We start from the raw sequence: 22347 nt of genomic DNA, 5'->3' as shown, positions 1-22347 counted from the left end.
CCTTCCCCTACGGGACTGTCTCCTGGTTCCAACGGCCCCTGAACTCGTAGTCTGGCCTCTGCCAGACCCGCCCCCGTAAAAAGGCTGTCTGAAAGAGCTAAACCTAGGCTTAGCCCTAGGTTTTGGAGTATTTACAGGCAAGGACGTCTTCTTACCCCCTGAAGCTTGTAAAATCCAGGAGTCCAACTCTGGACCTAATAGCATCCCACCCGTATACGGGATGGATTCGAATGACTTTTTTGACTCTGAATCCGCATGCCAAGTCCTTAACCATAACGCCCTTCTAGCTACTATAGCTGTAGCCGAAATAGACAATGACATGGAGGCCGAATTGTGGGCCGCTTCATATACGTAGCCTGCCGCTTCCTTCAGCTGCATGGCCAGGGGTAGAAGATCTGAATCCTGCAGAGCGGACTCTAACTGCCCTGCCCAGACTTCCATAGCCCTAGCTACCCAGGTAGCAGACAATGCTGGTCCGAGGCTAGTACCGGCGGCCAAGAAGACCGACTTCAGCAGGGATTCTAATTTACGGTCGGTCGCGTCCTGTAAGGCCGCTGACCCAGGTACAGGTAGTGTGGTCTGGCGAACCAATCTCGCCACAGGCGCATCCACCTTCGCCACTTGTTCCCAACGGGTCATATCCTCCTCTTGGAGAGGATATAACGAGCCAAACTTCTTTGGCATAGAGAACCTTTTATCTGGATATTTCCAAGAGGCCTCTACAATATCTCTCAACTCAGCTGAGGGAGCGAACCTGACCACCTGTTTAGACGCTTTTTTAAAGAGAGAGCAGTCCAAGGACTGCGTCTCCTCCACTTCAACAAATTCCCCTTCCTCCTCTGAGGAACTCTCAGAGTCAGACACTGACCACAGCGCCTTAGCTGGTCTACGTCTTTTAATACTACGTTTATGTCTGGGATTCTCCAGTAGTTGGTTAAGTCGGTCCAGGCCTTTAGCCACTGCTGACCAACCCACCTCTCCTATCTGGGATACCCCTAGGAGGGCCGGGGAGGGATTTAATCCGACCCCTGGGGAAAATGACTCCTCTGTCATTCCTCCTGTTATACCCTGAGAAGCCACTGATGTAGATGGGATCTCTACAGGTTTAGATAACAGTTTAACTAGGGTATCAACCCCTTGTGACAAGGTAGCCGCCCATTCGGGGGGTTCTACCGTCAGAATGGAGCTGTCTTTAGGCTGCAGTTTCACAGGAGTCACAGTGCAAGCAGCACAGAGCCCCCCCCCCTGATCCAGCCGTTCACCTGTTAATTTAACATTACATTTTGAACAGACAATATGTTTGGTACGTGCTGTTTTACTTTTATCTGCCATCATAAGAAAAAGAAAATTGAATCACGTCTCATATACACAAACACTTCTCCAGAAATTATCAGAAAATACAGATTAAGTTATTTAACATATCATAGTATTTCTGAATACATAAGACAGGTTTGGAGAACTTTCTAGTTTTCTTTAAACAACAGTTCTCTCAAAAAATCATAGTCTTAGTTAATACACATGTATTCATATGCACACATACACACAGAAGAAACCAAGTGATACTTAGCGGGGAAGATATGTGGGGAGGGGAAGAGGTGCTTCTCAACACATTCCCCTACCACTGGAATCTCCTTCTGTGTCTCTGTTAACAGCGATTTGCCCTTTCTGTATCTTAGGGGAAAACCTGTTAGAATGTGTTCCCCGTATAGTGCTATCACTAGCGCGCCATCCTTCAAGTATCCACTGCCATCCCATAGGAGGAGGGAACTTGGTATGCTCCAGCTGGCTTCCAGGGAACATCAGCAGTAATGGCGCTTTCTGCCTAATGGCAGCACCCGTCCTGCTATCAGCAGGGAGAATCTCCTGCAGACTGCTTCCCGTTGTGAGAAGCATTTCACCTCCTCTGTCTGCGGGGCCGCCCCCAGCTGACAGGCGCTTCTCCCACGAGTCAACTCAGTTGTACACAGAGCCACTCACTGCTATCAACAGAAAAAAACTTGGAAAAGTAAAGAAAAAACCTATTACCAGTGAACAGTGTTCACTGTTTCTTGGAGCTCTTCTGATGCACAGCCCTTCTCCTAGGGCACCCAATTCAAACTGAGGTATGTGGGGAATTGGTGGGGGGGGATATGCTGTCAGCAGGAAGAAAGTTAACTCTTTTTAGGTGCCAGACTCCTCCCCTCCCTACTCAACCCCATGGTTAAGCGGTGTCCCCCAGATGGATGATAGAGAAAATGCATTTTTATAGTTGCAAACACATGTTCTGGCATGCATATTTGTCGGTCACCACTATCAGTTGGTACTTACACCTGCCCTGTAGCTGGTGAAAGCGATACTTCTACTAAACATGTACCTCAGAGATGCCCAGACCCTTAATTGGACGAATGTGCGTGCGCATGACCTTGATATGCCCTTCCTGTACATTGCCTACATTCGTCTGTCCCTTCCCATCCCTGTTCCGCCATTCAAGTCGGAGGCAGTCCAAAGTGTCAATTGCGTTTGGACATGAATTGAATGCAATTGCATTCACCATCGAAAGGTCCGTTTATGAGCATGTGCAGAACAATTTCACGGAAGATAGCCCACACAATGGGACTAACATCCGAAGATGAATCACGCCCACACTGCCTAATGTTGACCTGAAGTTAGGACAAGGACACATATTGATAAGTTGGTATCTTAGAATTGTGTCATCTATTTCACAATTACTTAGCAATGCTTACCTGCTCATCTTCCTGTTCTGTCCTTGACTGTATCAACTGGAGGAGACGAGTGCCGGTCAGGCCACCAGTTGTGTCTACATAACACACCCTCTGCTTTAGGCTGGTAGCCACATTTACAGCAATGCTCTGACATATCTAATTTAGCAAAATTAGTAAAACAGATGTGTAAGTATGTATCAGTCTGACAGTTTATAGTACAATACATATCCTTATATTAAAAAGAAAGACCCTGCTTATTACTTTGGTATAAACAAAACATTTGAGATTACTTCATGAGATTTAGAAGTGTCCAAGTTTGCACTAAGCTTTTCATACCATTGCTATTCTGCATGTAAACTATTAACCATGTATTTTCAGCCCTATACACAATCACCATCCTTGAAATTCTGCTGTAGAAAATAATTTGAAAATGTTGTTGACAATTCATAAGGCAAAAATATTAGCTAATTTTTAAAAAAAATAAAATAGTAGTCTAAAAACAATTAAGGATTATTTACTTGTGCTATGCTATAAAGAGACATTCTTCTATCATAATTTTAGAAAAAGCTGGTCATTTGTCCAACCTGTTGTGAACCACCAACTAATATACTAAAAACTTATTTTTAATATTGTTTTGTTTCCTGTCCATTACGTTTTTGTTATAAAAAAAAAAATAGGATATTTATACTTGCTTACATAAAATCCGTTTCTCTTTGCGGGACACCGGAGATATTGGGGTATAGAGTAGGAACAAAGTTAACTGGAACTTTAAGAACTTCTGTTAAGTAAACCCTAGGTCCTCCCTCTATACCCCACTTCATGTTAGATCAGTTTACATTTAACCAAGCCAAAGGAAGTGGAGAGAGAAAACAGGAATAGAAAAGGTGGAAATGGAAGTTGAGCTTTGAAAGCAATGGATTCAAACTCTAGGCAGCTCTACCTGCTTTGTCCGTTTACTTTATTTTGTGGATAAAAAAATAACTGATACAAAGCTAACTTAAAACCCACTTTGCTATAATAATTATTATTATTATTATTATTATCATCTTGGTTCAAGATTCTGAATTTACACACATTACATTCAATAACCAAGCTGCGAGCATTGAAGCGCCAAGGGATTGCAGATGCCGGTCGAAGTGGGTCCAGACAATAAAAAAAAAACAACAACATTCTCTTAAAACCAAGACAATATGTCATACAATAGGAGAAACCAGAGCGTTAAGGGTGGGCCTCCGATGTCCTCCAGTGGACTAAGAGAAATGGATTTTGCTTAAGTATAAAAATCCTATTTTCTTTGGAGGACACCAGGGACATCATGTGAGGGAACGCTCAGAAGAAATGTAACAAAGCACATTTCTTCCAAAACTTGCATCCTTGAATTCAAAACTTGTAAAACCAAGTGAATATGTGTACAGAAGACCAAGTGGCTGCCCACACACTTGCTCACTCGAGGCACCATGGCGTGCCGCCCAGGAAGCATTCACAGACCTCATAGAGTGCACCCTAAGATTCTCCGGAACAGGCTGCCCAGCCCCAACTATAAGCCTGATGGAATACAGCTGTAATCCACCATGCAATAGTCACCTTGGAAGCAGGCAGTCTCTTGTGTGCATCACAGAGAATCAAAAGATACTCAGTCTTGCACACTGAGTCCTACACACATAAATGCGCAAGGCTCGGACCACAGAGAGAAGGAATAGAAACTTCATCCTCTGAAGACCTAGACGTAGTCAGGGCAGGAATGACCCCTGAGGAAATCTGCCCCGCAGATGAAACGCGTTGGGACACACCTATTTCCGCCTAATCATACAGGACTTCCGGTTTGCGTTCCACTGTGGAACGCACGCCATCATCGTGCTTCTTCCGTGCACCACTACTGCTAGGAACCAGCTGACATCTAGGGATACGAGCTCCATCGCTAGCCACCGTTTCGCTTACATCGCGACCCGCCTTGGATTACTCATTTGGCATCAGGTACAAGACTGTTTATCTTTATCTATATCCCGACTGGAATTGCCGCGAGTAGAGTGGCACCAATTATCTGCGGTATCTTCCACAATAGTTATAATTGACACATCGTGTTATTGGACACCGAGGATTTATATGGACAATTCATATGGATAATCAATCTTGTTTTACCGATTACCTGTTAACCCTTTTTATTATGGACTTTTAGCATATGTTTTAACAATTATTTGCTTTGTATTTTAGCCTATTTAGGTATTTGTATTGCCTTTGTTTAGCCATTAAATCCACCTACTGGAAGTATATTCTGCATGTTTGCATTCTATCCACCAATACATAATACATATTACTACTTTTTTACCTGCAGTACCATAATCAATCACAGAATAGTGCACTTTAGTCTATTGTGCACTATAATCGATACAGGTTTTATATCTGGTTATATAAGAAGGGTCAGTCTCTGCACTATTGCATCACATCAGATCTTCATATCCACTATTGATATTCCCCCCCTCCCCCCCCCTTTTTTTCATTAAACTACAGTATACCTAGGTAATTGAGCGCTATACGTTGGTTTTTGTATTTGGTAGTTCACAGGAAGGTATTCCTGGGTATTGCTGCTCTTGCCGGGTTGGGGTTGAGCGCAGTTTCCTATTTCTAAATTCAGGGCAGGAATGACGATGTCCACTTTAGGGAGGAATGAAGGCTTGGTCCGAAGAATTGCCCTATCCTCATGGAAAACAACATAAGGAGACTTGCAAGACAAAGCTGCAAGCCTTGAAACTCTTCTTGCTGTAGAGATGGCCAAAAGTAAGACAATCTACCAGGTTAGAAATTTGAAATCCACCATATCCAAGGGTTCAAAAGGATGTTGTAAAGCATTTAACAACAAATTTAAATCTCATGGTGCTACCTGAGTAACACATGGATGTTTCACATGGAGCAACCCCTGAATGAAAGTTTGCGCATCAGGCATCCCAGCAAGTCTTATTTGAAAGAAGACCAAATTAGCCAACACCTGACCCTTAAGAGAACTAAAGGCACAAACCTGCGTCCAGCCCATTATGGAAGAACATAAGCAACCTGAACAGTCGACAAGAAGAGGTAGGATACCCCTACTTTTCACACCAGACAATATATGTCCTCCAGACCAGACGATAAATCCTTGCTGAACCTGGTTTATAAGTCCGAAGCATGGTTTGCAACACACACTCGGAAAAAGCTTTATCTCACAGGATCATGGTCTCAACAGCCATGCCGTTAAAGCCAGACGTTCCAAACGTTGATGACAAAAGGGTCCTTGAGATAAAAGGTCTGGGTGTAGCGGCAGACACCAGGACCGACCGCCCACCATGGAGAGCCGGTCGGTGTACCAGGCCCTCCTAGGCCAATCTGATGCCACTAGAAGGACTGGACCCTCTCTCTTTTTTTTTTTTAAACACCTGTGGAAGCATGGCCACCAGTGGGAAAAGGTAGACTAAGCGGTACAGCCAAGGAACAGACATGGCATCTGCTGAGACAGCCAGAGAATCTCTTGCCCAGGAGCAGAAGAGGTAAACCCTGTGGTTCAACCAAGACGCCATTATGTCAATGTCTGGTTGACCTCACCAGTCCACCAACTGGCAAAACACCTCCGGATGGAGGGCCCATTCACCCGGATGCAGAATCAGCTTTCCAATTTTTTACCCCCGGAATAAATTTGACCATGATCGCCGGAACGTGAGCTTTAGCCCACTGAATAATCTTGTGCATCTCTCGCTTGGCTAAGGGACTCTTGGTGCAGCCCTGGTGATTGAGGTATGCCACTGCCGTAGCATTGTCTGACAAACTTCACCGCCTTCCCTACAGAAAATGTTGCACGCTCATTAGAGCATGGAACACTGCCCGCAGTGCCAATACATTGATTGGAAGCTTGGAATCCTTCAGAGTCCAAAGACCCTGAAAGCGAGCGTGAAGACAGACGGCACCCCAACCCCGAAGGCTGGCATCCATTGTGATCAAGGTCCAATCCCAGATCAAGAATGGACGATCCCTGCAGAGATTCTGTTTCTGCAGCCACCAAAGGAGCTACTGATGCACATGAGGAGACAGACGAAAAACCTGACTTGACAGATTCAGATGGGATTTGTTCCATTTCGACAGAAGTTCCAACTGGAACTTCCATGCATAAAATGGAGCAAACTGGACTGCCGCAAAAGATACCATCCTTCCCAAAACTCTCATGCTGAATTGCACAAAGATTTGTTTGTCAGCCAACAGAGATTTTACCATCTTCTGCAAGGTCACAACCTTGTCCCAACGGGTGTCAAACAAAAGTCCCAAAAAAATCATCCGCTGGATTGGGGTCAACTTTTCTCAGTTGAGAATCCAACCATGGGGTCATTAAGGAAAGTAAGGCTCCCAAAAAAAAAAAAAAAAAGGAGTAAATGTTCTCCGGGACAAACCATGTTACAATACTATATTACAATAATATTATTTTTCACATAAGTTAAATACTGGCTGTTTTTTCATCTAGCACACAAATACTTCATAGCTTTATTTTTACATTGAAGTTTAAAAATTGATCTAGGACATGCTCTACACCAAATATAAATTTGTCCCACATTTTAAGTTTACTTCCTCCAATGCAACAAGGTTTTGCCCAGGTGCAAAGTTACTCCTTTTTTATGCTTTGCTCTCCTTAGTGACTCAGGCCCTCTGTCTTCAGGAGAAGTTCATCCAAGTAAGAGATGATTGTAATCCCCTTTGACTGCAGAATTGCAGCCAAGACCGCCATGATCTTGGTGAAGAACTGCGGGGTTGTGGCCAGACCAAAGGAAAGCCCCAGAAATTGGTGGTGTTCTAACTGAACCGCAAACCTGAGAAGGGACTGATGACCCTCCCAGATGGGAACATGCAGATAGGCATCCTTGATGTCTAAAGCCACCATGAACTCCCGTTGTTCCATGCTTTGAATCACCGACCACAAAGACTCCATCTTGAATCTGGGAACTATGACTTGGGTGTTCAAAGATTTCAAATTCAAAATCGATCTGTACAAGCAGTCAGGTTTGGAATAAGAAAAAAGGTGGAAATAAAATCTCAAACCTTTTTGAGATTCCTGAACCGGAATAACTACTCCGGAAGAAATCAGGGAATACATGGCCTCTCGCAGAACCAGACGCTTCCGTGGACATGTGGGAAGTCCTGTGGTAAAGAACCGCCTGGGAGAATGACAAAGGAGATCGATGATGTACCCCTGGTCCATAACACCCAGTACCCAGAAATCCGTGGTAGGCTGAAACTACTGATCCTGGAATTGGAGAAGACAGGTTCCCACCATGGCTGACCATAAAGTGGCAGAATGCCTGTCACGCCAACTGCTTGTTTGCAGACTTAGCTGCCAGATGCTGCACAGACCATGCCTGACACCCATGCTGTAGACCACCTCTGGGAGGTGAACCACTGACCTCTGGAGGACTGATCCAAGGAGTATTGACCTTGAGACCTGCCTGAAGATTGAAAGGACTGGAACTTGGACATACTCTGTTTGGGAGCATTGACAGGAAGAAAAGTTCTCTTTCCTCCCATTGCTTGACTGATAATGGAGTCAAGCTGAGGCCCAAACAAAACACCCCTTGGAAAAGGGAATTATCTCAAGAGCCTTTTTAGACTTTTATTAAACAGCCTCCCTGGACTTAAGCCAGAGAGTCCCGACAAGCCGAAACCACAGAGGCATATATTCGTGCCCCTATTAGTCCCGCATCCATAGCCACCTCCCCTCAAAAAATCAGTAGCCCTCTGAATCTGCTCCACCAACGGAAGTTCAAAAGACTGTCTCCCTGCCAATAAACATTTAGAGAGCTGTTCTACAGCTTTGTTGACCCATGCAAACGTCAAAGGTCACAGAAAGGCACCCGCCTCCACGAGTCAGACTTAAGGACAACCTAAAACTTACGGTCTGTACCGTCCTTAAGATTGGCTGCATTGGGAAGAGGGATGGTAGTAACTTTGGCCAACCTTGCAACTGGAGCATCCACACATGGAAGCACCTCCCATTTTGCAAGAACCTCAGGAGGAAAGGGATAACACGCCTGCAGCCGACGAGACAGCTTGCAATCTGGGGAAGCCCAAGGCGCAGCCAACAGATCTTGCAATTGGAAAAAAGAGGGAAAAGATTGCTTTTTCCGCTGTGCAAAAAGAGAAGGCTCTGCAGTGACAGGGACAGCCTCCTCAGGAATCTTAAGTACCTGACGCACAGCCTGTATTAAATCCTCCTCACTCTGATGATCAGGATGAACCTCCTCCACCATAGAAGCAGCATCCATGGCTAGTTAGCCCTACTTCTGGGAAGAACAGTCATAATCTGACTCTTTTCCCTGCAGGGGTGCCACCTCCCGCCTACATGAGGAGGAAAGTGTAGCAGATTGCAAGATCCGCTCTAAAAAGGATGAGACCGAAACCAAACCCTGTACTGAGGACGCAAGCCCACGTACCCAGGACAGTTCGTCAGAATCGGCTGCCACAGGTCCAGCCAGACCTTCACTTAGTGAACCAGAATCCCCATCACTTGCCACAGAGGAAGAGGGATTTGAAGAAGGACCGCCCAGACTGAGACCACACCAATTGGGCAAGTTCAGCCACAGTATTGTAAATAGATCTAGCCCAGACAGGCTCTGCTGTGTCAGAACCAGAACCTGCTGGTACATATGTCATGTGATCTTGAGACTGACAGGCCACATACAAGGCATGTGCGCCTGACTGTCCGAACGATAACTTAACATTACAGGCGGGGTGAACTTCAACGTAGATTTTCCCCTGACATGTTAACAGATGGGATAAAAACACACAGATAAATCAGTCAAATAAACAGTGAAAAACAGTATATAAGTCAAGCAACAGACAAATCAAGTACAGAAAGTGAGCCTGCAATAAAGCTAAACAGCCTCCACAGTCTATAGGACAAACCCTGGGAAACAACCACCCCCAACCCTTTACCTTACAGGACAGAAAAAGGAAGAAGCTGGAGCTGTAAAATGGCTGCCTATTCTGGTGTCTGCACACAAATGAGTGAGACCACCAAGGAGGAAGTGCAATAGAGGATAACACTTCACCCCAAGGGCCCAACACTTGATTGGTATCCAGCAGGACAATCCCCACCACCAATCTAGTGCCTAGCAGGGCTCACTATCTTAGTGACTCTAGCCTGACCCATTCCCCTAAGCAAAAATATATTTTTATTTATTTATTCATTTTTAATTAACCCAGCCTAACTTAGCGAACACACTGCGATTTACTACCCCCCTTCCCAGCACTGCTGCCATCCCTCCTCATGCAGTGGCTGCAGTTGACTGGCTGTCAACAATAGAGGACAGGCACAGCATGCGGCGACTGTGCCCGGGCATCTGAACTTTGGCAGAGGGGGGCTGGCAGCAGAGGCAGCTCCACGGTACCTCCGATCTCCCTCCCCCTCCAGCTAGAGCATAGTTGTCTGTGCTGTGCGCTGCAGACTGAAATACTGCGCACCTGTCACCCCTGGCTGGAAGAAAAATGAATAGCTTGCACCACTTAACCACCGATGCAGCACCCACACAGCAGCAGCCGGCTGTGGAATGAAGCCGTGATTGACAGCCACGTACGTGGCTCAGTGAGCCGCCGGCTGTCAAGAACAGGGCTTACTTAACAGAAGTTCTTAAAGTGACAGTTCACCCTGTCCCTACTCTATACCCCAATGTCCCAGGTGACCCCCAAAGGAGGATTGAGAAAGTTAATTTACAGGCAACAGAAATGTAAAAGACAGTACATTATTATTGAAAACAGAACAATGTGGCACAAAGCAGATTCACAATTTGGATTTAAGCGATTCAGAACCTATGACATAGGATGTAAGCAAAGAAATGAAGGTAGAACCTCAGTAATCTTTGTATTGAACGTATTTTATATATTTTATATAGCCTCACATTATGCCACAGTGCTGTCCAGAGAATATGTAATCAGTTCCATGGAGCTTACAGTCTAAATTCTCTACCACACCACACAAGTGCTGAAGACTGTAGTCCCCCCCCCCCTCTTTTGCTGTATGTAAGGGGTGGAACTAAGATTCCAGAGAGGTGGCATTACTGTTGCAGGTTTAAGTAACATAGCTGTTATGGAGCAACAAGTACTGGCAAATGCATGGCAGGACTTGTGTTTCCACATAATGAACAATAAGATGATGAGGAAAATGTCATTATTTTTTATTATGCATTTCCTTAATTATAACATATCGTATGACCATTTGGGAAAGTCATTTTAAGTGAGATATGAACTGAAAGCTGAACTGTCCCTGTGTGCAAAGGGAATACAGGTACAGGAACAAAACCTAAATAAATGTATATTCAAATACTACAGATCTGACTTTCAGACAGAGAGAGAATGAGAGCATATTCCCAAACTTATGACACTCGATATGATTTTACCTGCCATGTCATTTTAGCAATGTTATCATCAGAAAAGCCTTGATATCGGGGTGCCTCAGTTTTATTTAGACTTGGACTAAACCTTAAGTGTGCCAAGATTTTTTTCAACTATATTGTACTAGTTCCAAATTCCTATAAATATATTATTTCTAACCTGTGTTTTACCACTGCCAGCTGCTCCTGCAATCTCTGTGACTTCTCCTGTGTACAGTCCTGAATCCAAGAGGAGGTCTAGTCTGGAAACCAAGGAACACAAGAACTGTACTTACAGTACATTAAACACAAAAACAAAAAAAGTTTTCCCAAAATGTACAATAAAAGTCCAGTATTAGGAGTTTGGGCTTTTGCCTTTTGTGTTTTATGAAGACAATATAAACACTTACTTATGACCAGGAGTATTTCGAACCTTAATGACCAGACTAAAATTCAAGTGTAGATGGTGTACTAGTTTTCACGGGGAATACGTTTTTTTTTATTTCATAATGGCGCGTTTTATATTGTTTTTGGAGACTAAAATGGCTGTCTTTTTAAAATAGTGAAGTAAATAAATGTATTTTATGGGCATTGTATAGGGTATTAAGTATTATGTGTCAGAGTCTTAGGGGTATATTTACTAAACTGCAGGTTTGAAAAAGTGGAGATGTTGCCAATAGCAACCAATCAGATTCTAGCTTTATTTATTTATTGCATTCTACAAAATGATAGCTAGAATCTGATTGGTTGCTATGGGCAACATCTTCACTTTTTCAAACCCGCCGTTTAGTAAATCTAGCCCTTAGACACTTCAATTTGAAGCATTGGTGCTCCAATTCCTCAAAGGGCTCCTGAATTGATAGTCATAAAAAATAGTGAACCAGACAACACATTATAAGACGGCCATATACTTTTCAAAGGCTAATATGAGCTGTTGTGATGAACGACCGGTCAATGTGTACAGAATGAAGAATGATTTGGTGAGGGGGGGGGGGGGGGTCTCATCAATCCTTAATCAGGTGCAATAATAAACAAGGCGATACATAGGGGGTTACAAACAATCCTGAAAATACATATAGTATCTAATAAGCTATTTTATGTGGAAGTTGTAAAAGGAAAAACCAGCCAAAATGGGGTGTAGAAAAACACACTATACCATGAGTCTTGAAATTTTGCAAACTACAGATATACCAAATGTGTTCTTTGAAGCTATAGTAGGTACAGTAAGTACATAATACAACAAAGTTACAGTTTAATGTTGAACTATTTTTCCTTGTTAACATACAATATGCTGTGACTGCACATAGCTGTAAACCCATGTGGAAAATGGGAAAGGGAAGACATGATCAATGGTTGACAGACACAATTTGGGCGCTAGCTCCTTTGTTAAGGGTTTGGGCAACATTTTGTAGGACAGTTATGAGTTTTTGTATGAGTGCATGAGATCCATACAAAATATGTGTCTTATGGTGCTGGAGAATGAGATTAGGGGAGACATGGATATTTTTAAATGTAGGGAAGACATGGATATTTTTAAATGTATATTTTAGATTTTTTCTTTTTACTACTTTTATCCTTTATTTTTTATAATGAGGGGTGTAGGCAAGATCTCCAATGCACCTAAGCAGTGTAAGAGCTCTTATAATAGGAATCCAATACTAGCTGGCATGTTTTGCTGGGGAGCAGTGCTGACTTAGACTAGGTCACCCCTTTCTAGAGAAAGTCCCCATCTCAATTTTCACATCAACCCCAATGCGGAAGTTCAAAGTTCCACTGATTGTGTGGGCACAATACTGGAAAGGAAGGCTGTCAGTGACAACCTAGTTCGTCTGGCAAGGAAGGTAGAAACTGCCTTCCTACCTATTTTCATGAAGGTGAATGCCCAGTGCAACAGGACGTAGATCTACTATTGGGCAATCAGAAGAATATGCTGTTGTGACATCTGCTGAAAACAAATGACACACAAATTGTAAAATCTTGCAAGTTAGCATTGTTAATAAATTAGTGTCTTTATCTTTTCTTTTTACGTGTTTTGAAATATCTGCAAATAACGTCTGCAGGAGGAAACACACCTCATTGGTGTCACTCTACTCTCTCTTCTGCAATCAATGGGAGGAAAAGGATGATAACTTTTTTGTGGCGAGGGTGGGAAAGCTGAAATTGGCACTGCTAATGACGCATATTAACGATATGGGCATACCCTGAGAAGATAATAAAATGCTTGCATTCTGATTGGTTGTTACAGGCAACATCTCCACTTTTTCAAACCTGCAGCTTAATAAATTTACTCCAATATCTAAGTAATTTGTCTTTATTACCTATGTATTTATGGTAAAAGCATTTTAAACGTTATTGCATACTATATTCAAACACAGTATTTTAAATAATTCCTTGTAGAACAGAAAAGATGTTATGTACATTTACAACATTTTTATTATACTTTTCTTTGAATCAACTTACTTCCCGTTGCCAGTGGGAATGATTGCAGTAGAAACCTTCAACTCTTCATACAAGTCTGCTCCATTTAAAGGGAAGGCAGAGTACTGGGCCAGAAGCACACGTCGCACTGCCACAAGGGTCTGAAATACAGCACATCATCATTCATATTCACACATTCCCCTTTACTGTTTCATGGCCTACATCAGTGGATCCCAAACTTTTTCAGTTCAAGGCACCCTTAGGGTTTCCATAATTTATTCAAGGCACCCCTAGGCCAAAATAATTACCAAGTAGTCCCCCGCCTTGCTTACCACCGGTCCTGGCCAAGGCACCCCTGTGAGATCGCCAGGCACCCCAAAGAGCCTAGGTGCACAGTTTGGGAACTACTGGCCTACATTACTCTGCCCCTTCCCTGTTTTACCCCTCAAGTCCTAAGTGTCATTAGCATTTGGACATAAATTGCATGCAACTGCATTCATAGGCATAAGGTTTGTTTCGGAGCATGCACAGAGCCAATTCATGCAAGTTATGGCACAAAACAGATTTACGTCCGAACATGAATCAAGCCCTCAGTGTGCTAAAGAATCCACTGTGTTTAAATACCCTGGAGATCTAAATCTCCTTAATGAGTTACCTTTCTTCTGTAATCACGCAACTAGAATAGCCAGTTCGATGTATAAAATAATACTATTCTCAATTAATAATGTAATGAATGCCAGTCTTAAACATAAATCTATACTCTTATTTGTCAGGTTTTAAATCAAAAGCTAATTTTAACATACAGAAGTAATAATGTCCACTGAAAATGAATCAAATAATGCTAATCAAATAATTATTAATGCTGTTTTTTCAGTGACACAGAACTCTTGTTTAACTATTCCAAAAACACTAATCCTACACAAAATATATATACAAAACCAAACATGGTTTCTGCTAGACAGATGCTAAAGTTAATGCAGATCTCCCAATTTTGGCAGAAGCTAGCACAGGGAGAGCATACAAACTCCCCACAGGTAGCACTCTGGTTAGAGTTGAACCCAGTGCTGTGAGGGAGCAATGATAACCACTGTGACGCCCCAATTTTGTAATTTGAATGCAACATGAGTGTAGTCATGACACAACAGATGAATGCATCACAAGAGTGGTGTTTCTAGTGCTTCTGAAGTGCTAAACCACTCCAATACCCATCTCTGGAAGACACCCTTGCCAACTATAATCAGGACACACCTCATCATCATCATTTATTTATATAGCGCCAACATATTGCATAGTGCTTTACAATTGGGGACAAACACATTAAACTAATAAACAAACTGGGTAAAACAGACAAAGAGGTGAGAAGGCCCTGCTCGCAAGCTTACAATCCATGGATTCCCAACATTCCTGGCTGTCAGGTCGGCGGAACAGTCTCCATGAATTCTGAATTGACAGAAGTTTGCTCCGCATTTCTCAATAGGAGGAATTTGTTATCTGCATTTATGTACAGTTTCCAAATGCCAGACTGATCCATGTTTCACTATTTTAAGCTTTGCTTAAGCTGCCTTCAATATCTAGTGGATGCAGCCTATCACGCATGGATGTCATAAAAATAAATATATTAAGAGTGTTTAGTGCTCATAACACATAAAAAAAATGACTTGCTTTCACCCTTCTACCCACTGACCCATGAGAGGGTACTAAATATAGCACGCCAGGTATGCCAACGCAACCTGGGACGCTGAACCTCTCTCCCAGGCCAGCCCCATTGACATGTGTGGGATTACAGAGATTATGGCCCTGATGCCGTGAAGCGAACTAGGCCAGGAGATAGGAGACAAAAAGCATTGTCTACAATCAAATCCTTCACTGATTAACAATTTGGAACACAAATAATAAAAATAAAGCAGAGATAAACAAATTGCTGTGATAGACGGTATTACCTTATAGGAGAGAGAGCATTTCCGAGCAAGTTCCTCTAAATCGGAAGCTACCAAATCAACCACTACAAATTAAGAAAAAAAATAAAATAAATATATTGTAAAATTACTTTTCTTATTATCCTTTATGGTAAAACATTCAATGAACCTTAGATAGATATTACAATGCTAATCAACTATGTGCACAGGTAGCATGATACCACAGCAAACTTATTCACAAACGGAAACATGTGAATTTATTTGAAATTGGAACTACACATTAAAACAAAAGCCCTTTAGTTCTATAAAAAAAAGTTTAAGAAAAAATAATTACAAAGTCTCAGTACAGTACAGTACCTGTTTTTACATAGTTTGTTTTCAGTACAGAGATTATATCAGATGTTAATCCAGGACAAAGTCCCTCCCTCAAGATCACCATTGCTCTGGTAGATACACCTGTTGATAAACAACATAGATATTTGCAATGGGAATAATAAGTATTGCATGTTTATAGCTATGTATGGTGTGTGGTGAAACCACGTTTAAGACATGTAATATTACATTCAATGTATAAGCCTATCAAAGAGCACAAGGAGTTGTTCAGGATCTTAAAATAGCAACAAACAAGTAGACCCTGCACAGCCCAAGTAATGAGTGACTGGGCCACTGCCCAAACTGGCACAGGCATGGGCAGCCAAACTGGATGAGATACGGACCTTTGGCACCCAGGCCAAATTATATTTAGCATCACTAGGGCCAATTAGTGTAGTCAGAATATGATTGCACACGCAGGTCGACAGCAATCATATTCCTTCCACCTTTTCCGAAATATCTGATAAAAATCTGATAAGCTCACTACAGTGCATCACATGAACTTTGGGACCATATCTGCTGCAATAACACATATATAATTGTACACTGCATGACAAAGAAAAATAAATTACCATTTCAAACATATTAAGATTTATCACAGTAGAACTACATATATATTTGTGAAAATTCCAGTGCACCTTTTTACATTGTATTGGCTTGTATAAAAATAAAATGGACCTGTCATGCCATTTTAAAAAATCTAACATCGATAGTACAGTCTAAGGAAGTATAATTGCATTGTACAATAACAAACATACCATCTATGATTAAAAAAAAATAAGCTATAATAATATGCTTCTGTGAATTCAATTGGCTGCGTTACTGTAAAAAGTTACGCGTCCTGTGCACAATTACCGACATTGCGGTAATAGTTTGCGTAATTACCAAGCCGGCATTTTGCTCGCAAGCAAAAAGCCGGCGTTGAAATTACCGTATTAACTTTAACGCTGCGTTAGTCGCAGCTGAATTGAATTCCCCCCTTTGCTTCTACTACCTGCAACATTATGGGATGCATTATATGAACATGTTGCTGGAGTTTGCTGACAATGCTTTAAAATGTGTGATCAAATATTCAAATATGCACAACTGACAGACCTGTCCATGAGCTCACCTTTCAAAAACACAGGTTGTGTGTGGGGGGGGGATTCAATTCCCCAGAGAATAAAGCCGCGCTAAGGCTTTTACCATTAATACAGTAATTTTATCTCAGATTACTGCTTGCGGCTCAGGGACCCGGGAGCAAAAAGCCGACGTTAAAATTACCATATTAAGGGTAATTATGCGTACTGTTACCGTAACTGCAAAAAGTTACGCAGCCAATTGAATTCCCCCCTATGTAATAAAATATGGAAAATTGTATTTTGTGCCTGGTTTAGGGGGTATTCAATTGTCCGCAAGATTTTTTTTAGACCGCGTTAAGTCATTTTAACGCTGTTTTTTTTATAATTTTCAAGCGAGTTAACTTTACCTGCGATTCAATTTCATTTTTAACGCTACTTTTTTTTCATGAAACGGTCCTCTCGTGGTGCAGTAGAAGGACTATTGAAAGTATAGGGTGTGCGAGAGGCACCCGCATTAAAAGCTATTCAATTGTTTTTTAACGCGGCTCGTTAAACAGGCAAATATGCTGTTTTATCTCACACCTCTTTGGGGTGTGTTAAAAATAAAAAACCTCTGAAAAGTATTTGAAATCATGTAATTATGTGGAAAAAAAAGTTAAACTATGTTTATCACTAATGCCTAACATGTAAAAGTTGATTTTACTGTGAAAAAATAATGAAATAAATAAAATCACTATTTAACTATATTTATGTATGTTTTTGGTACAAATATGAATGTAGTAATGTGCTTTGACATGGTATAGATTGATGATTTTATAGTAAATAAAATAGTTAAATAAAAAAATATGCTAAAGAAAGTACTGTAATGTAGATATTATGAATGTGTAATGCAATCTAATGTATGAAAATGTATGCAAAACCTTTTTTTTTTGTGTTATACATGACCGCGTTAAAACTCCCCTTCACTCCCCTAAAAACTCGCAAACACAATCATTTACGCGCGGGGGCAGCGTTCCCTCTTTTTCAATTGAATGGCACGAGTTTTCGTGCTGCGCTAACTAAAAAAAGTCGCTATTACAGTTAAAAACCTGCGGGAGATTTTTTTTTTTTTTTACACTGCGGGGAAATAAATAAAACTCGCGGACAATTAAATACCCCCCTTAATGTCCCAAACCATGTTAAGCCAAGTTAGATACAATTGTATCCTATGCAGAGTAACAAATCTTGGAAATACGTACTGTGAAATCAGTGCTCCAACATTTTTGGGAGATTTCAATTGACCAAGTTACTTGTGAAAGTAATAAGGCTCGCAAACTATTACCGTTACTACAGTAACAATGCACATTATTACCGTTAGTACAGTAGCTTCAACACTGATATTTGCTCGAAGCTCTGAGAGCTGCAAGCAGAAATTACCTTACTAATGGTAAAAGTGTGCCAGCCACATTACTTTCACGAGTAACGTGGTCAATAGAATTCTCCCCTTTGACTAATATTTTTTTTTTTTTTTAAAAAATAGATGTTCTTCCTACAGGCAATATACACTTGCTTGGACCAGGCAGTATTTTATGTGTGACTTCTCTTATCTGGATAGTGAAATTAGTAGCCAAAACCAATCAAGCCACAGGAAACCTATTCATATAATACGTTATAACACCTTCTAAAATATATATATATACATACATACATACATACACACACACATACTATTTTGTCCTGATTACATGCTCCTAAATGTTGCGAGGTGGTATAATTATATAGATTTACAAATGATAAGAATCTGATATGTTGCTATGGACAACGTCACCTTTCTATGTATCAATTTTCAGAAATACCCTAGTGTTTTGTGACAAGGAAAGGTGTGATATATTTCAAAAGAACATAGAAAGGAGCTAGACTAAATTCTACATAGTTAGCAACACTTAAACAGTGAGTAAATAAAACATTCACTAACGAAAAAGTGAAAAGATTAATAATTTGCAATAGGCAACATTCTTTACCTGATAGCTCTGTTGGAAATACCGCGGCCTGTGACACGTCATGAGGGCATAATATTTACATATTGTTTACGTGAATGATAGACCAAATAAATATAATGTGTCCAGACCACAACAGTTCACTAAAAACACGACTGGCGGTAACACTTTGGGATAGTTGGTAGAGCGGCCATTTTCTAGGTGACCAAAAATTCTGTAGAGACAAATCAGCGAAACGATATTTATCCTCCAGCGCTGCAACCGTACAGGGACTGTCATAACTAAAGAACGTGTACGGTGTCCCTGATTGGTCAAAACATTGTGATATACAGTATATGATTCATTTTAAAACTAAGGGAGAATGACGTTCGCTCAAATATAGATATCAATCATTTTATTAACCCCAAGTAAGATTTCCAATAAGCCCGTTATTTCTTTGTTGACTAGATTTTTATTTTACAGCAGAACAATCATTGATTAGTGTAAGCGTGATTAGTGTAAGCGATATTACTATTATAGTACATTCGGTTGAAGTCCAGAGCCTCTTCGCTCTGGTGATCAATAGGACAGCCGTGTCGTGGTAACCCTTTACATCCCAGAGGCGCATACATCCAGTATAGTACTGGTCTGGTAGCTGCACTAAATAACCGGGAGGTGGCAGCCAAGAGCAATTTAGCAGATGGTGGTAAGACTATGGAAAGAAAAACTCACTAAGCACAAATACACGTAAATTGAATAAAAACAACCCAAACATTAGCAACAATCATTCTGGAGCAAAAGCGGTCTAAAATGCAGCAAGCTTATATATGCATTTGATGCATCAGAAAAACAAGCCGGATTTAGACTTCATGAAGCCCTAGGCAAGATACTGGTTTGGGACCCCTGCCTGAAAAAATCCATAGCACTATAGTGTTTTGCAGAAAAAAAGGGAGTAAATATGAGAGCGCCAAACTGCAAACCAACAGTATAAAATTAATAAAGTATGTTTAATACAATATCTACACTAAAAGAAACAATATAAAATATAAATAACAGAAAAATAAATAATGAACTTGGATGGTGGAAATGGTAAATAGCAAATCATATATAGCGCGCAATAGCTCTGTCCAACGCCATAGGATTGATAGTGAATCACCTGGAGTCCCTTCTAAAAAATATCCACGAGTAGTAAAGAATCCACTAAAGTGAGGGATATAACAGCAGACAACTCATATGCTGAAGCACTTTAATAAGCACAGCTGCGTGTGCATTCATTTCTGATGTCAGCAGGAAAAACAGAATCTTAGAGAAACAATTGCCAAACAATAAAGATAGCACTCAACAGTTCCTCCTGTATGTATATTCTGTAATGATAGATGTCCAACCCTCAAGCAGTGGCATAAAGTACATTCCACAGAACTTAGAATTCTAGCGCCCGGGGTGAGAAAGACAAATGCCACCCCCCTAGCCCTCAAGTTTAACCAAATTGTCACGGGCACTAGGAGTCTTTACCCAGGGATCACCAGGTGATAGGCTTACCAGAGCAGTATAGGTGGTAATATGGTACTCTGGTAGCAGGGTGATCACGGAACAGGAAATAGCAGATGATGAGATGCTCAGGAAAGTCTATGACTAGCAGCACTGGCAATATGGAGGTAGTAATACACGAGGAACTGTATGGACAAAGGACACGTGAAGGTAGTCAGTGGTCTGCGGTAGCAAGTTGTACCACTGCTATAGTGAGGAGGAATGTCCAACAGAAACGAGGAGGTGATGAGAGTCAGCGGTCTGCGGATAGCAAGTTGTACCGCTGTCTGAGTGAAGGAATGGAATCCAAGTGGAGGTATCCGGGGAGTCAGTGGTCTGCGTTAGCAAGTTGTACCACTGCTATGTGAGAGGATACTGGAGCAGGTGAAACTGGAAACAGGGGTCAGTGGTCTGCCACTAGCAAGTTGTACCACTGAATATATATGTGAGGAGGTGCACGGGGAGAGACTGCAACACAATATATACACGGGCACCTTGACTTTGATCCACAGTAATATGCACAATATAAATGTATAAATGACTGAACAACACTGCCAATATAGAAAGTCTCTTGAAGTAATCCAGCATGAGATAACACAGTCAATGATGGCAATAGACTCAGCGGATAGTACACTCCAGAGGAGAACCAACACAGTCCAGCAAGGTATGCAATACACAGCACAGTCAATGGGAAGTATGCATACCGTGGTTCAGGAGAAGGCAGTCAGACAGAAGTGCAGAGATACCTGAACGGCAGGAGGCCGGCAGGATGCAAAGTCCCTGGATGGGTGAAGCGGTGGTCTAGCAGGTGCAGCGCACAGGTAGGTAGACCAGCAGGGAACCCAGGAAGGCGTGGAGAGCGGATCAGCAGTAGATGGATGCGTAGCGCTGAGAAGTAACAGCAGCGGGTCTCTGCGGGAACACGGAGGTGGCCAATAGCAACCAGCAGGTGCAGTAACGATGGGACACCAGAGCAGAGTTGAACTGGAACAGTTGATCACGGAGAGTAGCGGGTAGCAATAGTGGCAGCAGACTCAAGGAAACACGGGAGAGTTGACAAGGACTGAAGACTGAAGCGCACAGAGGCAGCGGATAGGAATCAGCTAAACAGTCACGATGAAACACAGACGGGTTGCAGGTTGAAGACTGTAGTGCACGGAGGCAGCGGATAGGAATCAGCTAGCAGTCACGATGATGAAACACAGACGAGTTGCAGGTTGAAGACTGTAGTGCACGGAGGCAGCGGATAGGAATCAGCCAAACAGTCACGATGATGAAACACAGACGAGTTGCAGGTTGAAGCCTGTAGTGCACGGAGGCAGCGGATAGGAATCAGCCAAACAGTCACGATGATGAAACACAGACGAGTTGCAGGTTGAAGCCTGTAGTGCACGGAGGCAGCGGATAGGAATCAGCTGGCAGTCACAATCATGAACAGGTGAGTGGATGTGGATGAAGGACTGTAGTGCACGGAGGCAGCGGATAGGCATCAGCTAACAGTCCCAATGATACATGGTAGAGTTGAAGTGATTAGAAGACTGTAGTGCACGGAGGCAGCGGATAGGAATCAGCTCACAGTCACGATGATACAGTAGATGGTAGAAGTGGTATGGGAACCACAGTAGTAGAAGTGGTTTGGAAACCACAGAGGTAGAAGTGGTTTGGAAACCACAGGAATCAGCTGGGCTGAATAAACGAGGAAACACAGGAACACCTTCAGAGACTCATGGGGAATGAGACTCCAAGATCAGGCCATGTGGTGATGACCACAGGTGCTTAATATAGGGAGGTTGCCTGATCTGCCAATTAAGTTAAAGGAACATACACTGGAGGTATAGAAAGGGCTGCGCATGCGCAGTCCCTCAGGATGGAGGACGGCCACGGTTCCTAAATGTCCGGGAAGAAGCACTCACAGTCCGGTGAGTGACAGTACCCCCCCTTTTAAAGGTGGGCACAGAACGCCTGGAACCGGGCTTGTCCGGATTTTTGGAATAAAACTTCTTCAGAAGGGCAGGAGCATT

At 42.2% G+C, this 22347-nt stretch overlaps 1 protein-coding gene across 1 annotated transcript in view; it reads right to left on the bottom strand.

The window, feature by feature from the left end:
* RAD51D (RAD51 paralog D) overlaps positions 1-19070 on the bottom strand; it is a 30616-nt gene extending 11546 nt beyond the window's left edge. Inside the window, exons 1-6 of the mRNA XM_075195156.1 lie at positions 18845-19070; positions 15769-15867; positions 15436-15497; positions 13538-13656; positions 11259-11340; positions 2724-2858 (exon numbers count right to left, since the gene is read on the bottom strand). Coding sequence (XP_075051257.1) covers positions 2724-2858; positions 11259-11340; positions 13538-13656; positions 15436-15497; positions 15769-15850 — 480 coding nt within the window. The 5' untranslated portion in view covers positions 15851-15867; positions 18845-19070. The remainder of the gene's footprint in view (positions 1-2723; positions 2859-11258; positions 11341-13537; positions 13657-15435; positions 15498-15768; positions 15868-18844) is intronic.
* Positions 19071-22347: the final 3277 nt, after the last annotated feature.

This window comes from Mixophyes fleayi, chromosome 2 (assembly GCF_038048845.1).
Source record: "Mixophyes fleayi isolate aMixFle1 chromosome 2, aMixFle1.hap1, whole genome shotgun sequence".
In the NCBI taxonomy this organism is placed as follows: domain Eukaryota; kingdom Metazoa; phylum Chordata; class Amphibia; order Anura; family Limnodynastidae; genus Mixophyes; species Mixophyes fleayi.
The sequence above is the reverse complement of the archived record's forward strand: the minus strand, read 5'-3'. Positions and strand labels throughout refer to the sequence as shown.